General features: G+C 32.7%; 1 protein-coding gene across 1 annotated transcript; it reads left to right on the top strand.

Moving 5' to 3' along the window:
- The first annotated feature begins 388 nt into the window (after nucleotides 1-388).
- On the top strand, nucleotides 389-2,274 carry LOC120155789 (transcription factor MYB108-like). Its single transcript, XM_039167249.1, has 3 exons — nucleotides 389-568; nucleotides 1,468-1,597; nucleotides 1,677-2,274. Exons 1-3 carry the CDS (start codon nucleotides 415-417, stop codon nucleotides 2,182-2,184), a joined length of 792 nt encoding a protein of 263 aa, XP_039023180.1. The 5' UTR covers nucleotides 389-414; the 3' UTR covers nucleotides 2,185-2,274.
- Nucleotides 2,275-6,649: the final 4,375 nt, after the last annotated feature.

Genomic DNA, 6,649 nt, shown 5'->3' with positions numbered 1-6,649 from the left:
GGTTCTCATTAGTTTTGAACTAGACAACCTTTTCCATTTTCAGTCGTAGTTATTTCGACGAAGTGACATTCTGAAGTTGTGTTAAACATGACAAGAATCCAAGTTTTAAGATTATCATGGACAAAAAAAAAAACAGGGATCAAATTGAAAATAACATCAAGTTCATGAACTAAACGTTGTTTTATCCCATCAATTAAGCATTATGCGGCCTTGCTCGTCTCTTTCTCTCTCTAAAAGGCTTAATTACCGTTTTCCCCCCACCATTTTTGCAAACCAAACTCCATCTATAAAAGCACCCCCATCTACTCGTCTATCTTCCCTGTATAGATAAAAAAAAACTCTCTTTTCTCCATCAAAAATCATCTCTAACACCAGGAAGAAAAAAACTTTGATTTGTTTTGTGCGTGTTTTCAAATGGAAGATGTTAAAGCGAGGGGATTCGTTGAAGAAGAAGAAGAAGAAATGGGATTGATTAGAGGTCCATGGACTGTTGAAGAAGACTTTCAGCTCATCAATTACATTTCTGTTCATGGCGAAGGTCGCTGGAACTCCCTTGCTCGTTGCGCTGGTAATTTCATCTTCTTCTTTTTCCCGTGTTTGATTTGCTCATACGCGAGTAAGGATGGGTACATGTCGAGTCTGATTTTTCGTTCATCTGAATCTGATTCTACTATTCTATCATTTCACTTATTAGCTGATCTGATTTAAGTTTAGGGATGTTCGTTCCAAACCCGAAACTCGATTTAAATTTTAGAGTAAAAGCTCGCACCTAATCCGAGTTAACATATATATATAGAGAAATTATTATAATTATTTTTAAATATAAAAAATAATTATACTATTATCTTATGTTAATGATTTTTCGTCATAAATTTTAATTCGATTAATCTTTATCCTTTTTAAAAACCCTATTTAAATATAATTTAAAAAAAATAATTATATAAAATTAAATTAGATCAAAACTTATGGGTGTACTTTTTATGCTCATCCCTATATGTGAAAAACCTTTTCATGGGGTTGATTTGATTGATCCTAAGAATCTTAAAATCACCTAGTATAAAATTTTTGAAAACTGAATTTTTGAAAATTACAAAATGAATCATTAATTTTATCGAACTATTATGAAATAATCATTGAAATTTACAGAACTATTACAAAATAATCATTAAATTTATGAAAATGCTACACTTATTATAATGTTACAGTGATAATTTGTAACAATTCGACAATCATTTTATAATTTCAAAAACACTAGTGACTAAAATCATTTGAGCATAGTATATGACCTAGGATGTAATTTACCCAAAAGTGAAAAAGCTGCATATTTTAGAAAATTTGTGACGAGACATGAGGTTGATGATGATTTCATAAAGATAACTCAATTATGAATGTGTTTTTTTTTTAATTTGGGTTCTAAACCAAAAGCGACAACTTTACCAAAGAATCTTAAATTGTATGAAATTACAGGTCTGAAGAGAACTGGAAAAAGTTGCAGGCTGAGATGGTTGAATTATCTACGCCCAGATATTAGACGCGGGAACATCACTCTCGAAGAACAGCTCTTGATTCTGGAGCTTCACTCTCGCTGGGGAAATCGGTAAATCAAATGTTTTGGAATCTTAATTCTCTCGAGGTTATATTTTCAGACAATTTACAGATGTTTTTTGTTGTTGCAGGTGGTCGAAAATCGCCCAACATTTGCCGGGAAGAACCGACAATGAGATCAAGAACTACTGGAGAACACGTGTCCAGAAACACGCTAAACAGCTCAAGTGCGATGTCAACAGCAAGCAATTCAAGGACACCATGCGTTATTTGTGGATGCCTAGGTTAGTCGAAAGGATTCAAGCCGCCTCCTCCGCCCCCGCAGCCAAAACCGACAACCGCAAGGCTGAGAATTCGAGCACCGCCACAGCGGCGGCGTCGGACTCTATCGAGGCCCAAGTTTCGGGCTTAACTAATTGCACTTACAGCGACGGCTTCCATTTTGATGACAGCCCTAATCCGGATTATGGTATCCAGGCCGGCGGCCAAGTTGATTACTTCGACCACCGTGGAGGTGGCGGCGCGGATTTTCAGACCAGCAGTTATCAGCACCTGTTGAATGGCTGTGATCTCTCCGACAATTTGTTGAATGCTGAGGATTTTTTGTTCTTACAGCAACAGTTCAACTTCAACATGTGAAAATGTGTCTAATCGGTTTGGGGTGAAATTCAATTGTACAGAAGAAAGATAAGAGAGAGTGACAATCAGAGACATTTAGAAGAAAAAAATTAGGGTAATATTTTCTATAAATCTAGGGTAAATACGAGGTAGAATTTCTTCAAAAATACTCGATCGTTTATTAATGGACATTTGTATTCCTGTTATTTGTGATGTTCGAACTGAAAATCTCAAGAGATAACAATAAATAGTTTAACCACTAAAATCGTTTAATGCGTGTTACAATTTTTTAAAATTTAAGATGTAAACATTTATATTTTGAATTCGTCTATATCCAGGTTTATGTTCAGGGTTTATATTTATCTCTTTGGATAATATCATTCTGATGAATCAAAGTTATTTCTTTAGGAGTATAATATGGACCTAGTTGGAGATCACGCGGGGACATTGGCCAGTTGGCCCTCTTAGCTAAATTATGGAATTATAGTTTAGTCCCTTTTGAACATAAGAATTTCAATTTAGTCTTTTTCAATCGTCAAATGAATAGATAAATGTTATTTTTGGCCCTATAAAAAAATGAACAATTTGATTTAAACTATTTTAGCACAAACTTTTTCCACTTTTTTTTTTTTAATTTCATCGTATATGTAATGTCCTAATCCAGTACGACCCACATATCGACGGATCATGGCATCACACAAATTACTGGAGTGGCTGACCAGATAAGAATCAAAGGAACTGAGTCTTTAACTCTTCCACCTAATATACCAGATAAAAAGAGAGAAAGAAAAGCCCCTTAGCGGCTGGTAAGAACGCGGGGACTGATTCCCATTGAGAAAGGGACTTGGCTACATACCTTCTTAGCTAGAAAAGTGGATTTCTATATGCGGTCTGTTGATTGAGAAAAGTCTTTAGTTACAACAGGAGAGCTTGTTGGCATATCTTTGTTTTTTACCAGCTGCTCAGGAAGCCACCAACCAACAATAGTTTTTATTCTTGAAAACGTCATAATCGTTCACTTAAAATTTCATCCATAATAATAATAAGTTAAATACATACTATTTGGTTTTCAAATACTAGAGCTCCCGAAAATAATTATATAAAAGTTTACAATAATATCAAATTACATTGTTACGACTCAAATATACAAGGGCCTATATACCATACATGCCCACAAAAAATAAATCCGAGACATACTCGAAAGCCAGCGGCGGTCTGGTTGATAGTTTAGGCGATGGCTCCACAAAAGCCCCTCCTACGAACCTACGCACGGAAACAAATCCGAACACTAAGCTCACTGCCACACTAATAACAAACTATACTACATGCATCCTTTAATCCTCATGCTAATAACATATCTATTAACATACGAATATGCTAAACTAAATCATACATATAGAGGTAGCCATTATGGTGCGGCTGAGGGGCTATATCTCGGAGCTCACGTACCCCTCTATCCTACCTAGGGTGGGATCCGAAAATCTACTTCGGAACTACACACTCGATTAACATGCTCCGTCGAGCCTTGGGGCATTTACGCCCAGTTAGCGAAGAATTGCCTAGAGCACTAACTTGAGGTTGGCCAGATAATCTAACATAAAATCATTCACTCGTTCCTAGAGCGATTCAGGTGTCTGATTCATTTCCCGAGCATCACGCAAGGTAATTCTTATGATTCCCTATATATTATAGGGTTTCTAAGTGTAAATTCACATTGCTGGCATTGTTCCCACTTGATGTCTTATTGGAGAATTTAATGATGTTTTGAGTCCCTCAACAATGTCTATAGATTACCATAATTTATTGTTTAGAAATATGCAATGGTATCGATATTGATCCTCTCAGTATCAATACTCTCCCTTGAGTATTGATACTTGACAACTTAAATCAATTATGGGAGAAGAGTAGTATCCATAATAATGTTCACATGTTCCAAAATTTAATGCAATCAATATTGATGCACTAGGAGGCCTACAAAATGGTTTACAGAGGTTAGAAAATGTGTTACCTTAAAGTCTTGGTAGTTGAAAAAGTTCAAAATCACCCAAGGACTAATTTCTCCTTTCCTCTAGCTTTGGAACCTTCTCCTACTTCTTTCACTAATGCCATATGAAAAATATGTTTCTAACTTGTTTATGGAACATTTATGAGTCTAAAATCACTTTCTTAATCTCATCATACCCCCCAAAAAAGCTAGAATCCCCTAGGTTCTTAAACCCCCACTAAACCCATTTTTGGATTCTATGCTTAAAACTTGAAATATGGGACTTAAATTGATGCTCTTGGAAAGAAGATTAAAATTCTTGCTTTTGTTAAACCCAACTAGACTTGAATTTCTTAAAGCTTTCACCTTTGATCAAATCTTAAAGAGGCACAATATGAGAGAAAATATGAAGAGAAGAGGAAGAGTGTTTGGTGAGTAAGGCGTCACATAAAATCATCTTATAATTTTAAAGATTTTCAACTTTTATTTGCACAATGGGTTAATTGTCCTTTAGATCCCTTAACTTTCATCTTCAATTTAAAAATATCCTCTTTGGACCACAGATGGGCTCAAATCAAGGCCCAATTAACCATATTAATGGATTTAACTTCCCTTCCCTACAAGGTAATTGGGCTTTTCTAAACATCTCGGGTCGGCCCGAACTACCAACCCCGAGATCCGGGGTGTTACATTTATCAAACATAAAATTATTTATTCAGCCTTGTTCACACGTATAATCAAAGCTCATATGAAAAATTTAATCATCTCTTTTAATGAATGAAAAATTATATCCAACTAAATGCTTAATTTTTTTTAAAAAAAAGAGATACGTTTTAACTACATTGATAATAATTAATGTTGTTATTAATGTGAATATACTAATAATAGAATCAAATTATAGTAAATTAAAACAGAAGGATTAAATCTCAAAGTTTGACATAGTAAAGTAGCCGAAAAAACAATAAATCATTTTTTAGTTAATTGCATCACACGTCCTTAAAGTGTGACCCTCATTCTAAATTGGTCCTTAAACTTTTAAATGTTCCAATTTGTTCCCTAAACCATGTCTATCAATATAAATTATTCTTCAAATTTTTGAACATTTTAAGTTCGTCAACAAACTATGACATTTATTCTAAATTGGTCCCCAAACTTTTTGAAAATTCCAATTTCATCCCAGACTATACACATATACTGATCACATCCCTTGTTAATAAAATAGTCAAACCAAGTTATATTATTATATGTTAGGAAAAAAATAAATTTTAGGTTAAATCATGGTTGAAACTAATTACATTTTTTGATAAATTTGGGGATAAAATTGGAATATTCAAAAGTTTGGGGACCAATTTAGAAAGAGGTTCATATTTTAAGGATGAAATTAGAATAGTAAAACTTTTAAGGATTAATTTAGAATGAAAATCATAGTTTGAGGATGAAATTGGAATATTGAAAAGTTTTAAGGATCATATTAAAATGAGAGTTATATTTTGGGGACATATATGATGCAATTAACTCTTTTTTATTAATATGGGTAAATATAAGATAATATTTGTTTAAAGATAACTCTTAATCATTCGACATTAAACGCTAACACCTCTAATATTTATGATGTTAAAATCTAAGACTTCAAAATATAACAACAATTCGTTTATAGCCGAAGTAATTTGGTTCGTGCTTTTTTTTATATGCAACTATTATAGCCGGTGGTGATCATAGCAACCATCTTCGTGTGTTGGAATGGCACTTGCGAGTAAAAAGAGGAGGTAAAACACGTGATGGAATTATCATTTTGAAAATATTATCTTAATCAAATAAAATTTGATTATTTCGGTCGATTAATTGAATTAATTAATTTTTCTAATTAGATTAATTTAAATGTAATACATGTATATTTTTTATTTGAGTTAAAAATTAATTAGGTATTGATAATTTAATAGGTTTAGTGTGATTAAAAAATAATTGAATATTATTTTTTAATGGATTTGAACTTAAAATATGTTTATAATATATATAATATTTAATAATTTTAATTAATTGAATTAATCGATTTTAAACCATACTAATCCTTAACTAAATATTAAAAAAATATTAACTGAATTCAACTCTATTTATTAATTCAGTTAAAACTGAATAGCGAATACTCCTAGGATGGCGGCGGGGGAATCTGCGTGGCAATGGGAGAAGCCTGGTCCCATCATTGTGTTGTGTTAATATCGTGACACGTATCTTCTTAATGGCATTTGTACTTCTTTATTGGGACTTACAACTGTATAGCATTCACAGCTGCAACTCTTGAAAGGCTACTATATAATTTTTAAGAAAACTGGATTATTATTAAGTAAATGAAAAAAAAAAGTTTACCAAAATAAAAATGATTAAATAGACCTAATTCATTACGTCATTCGTGATTTCAATTAATAACAATTTTTCATCTCATTTTTTTAAGATAAATCTTCTTTTCTTCCTACTTGTAAATAAGAACAGAATAATTACCTATAT

This window comes from Hibiscus syriacus, unplaced genomic scaffold (genome assembly GCF_006381635.1).
Source record: "Hibiscus syriacus cultivar Baekdansim isolate YM2019G1 unplaced genomic scaffold, ASM638163v2 tig00111208_pilon, whole genome shotgun sequence".
Classification (NCBI taxonomy): domain Eukaryota; kingdom Viridiplantae; phylum Streptophyta; class Magnoliopsida; order Malvales; family Malvaceae; genus Hibiscus; species Hibiscus syriacus.
Note: the sequence above shows the minus strand (reverse complement) of the source record. Positions and strands in the feature narration are given on the sequence as shown.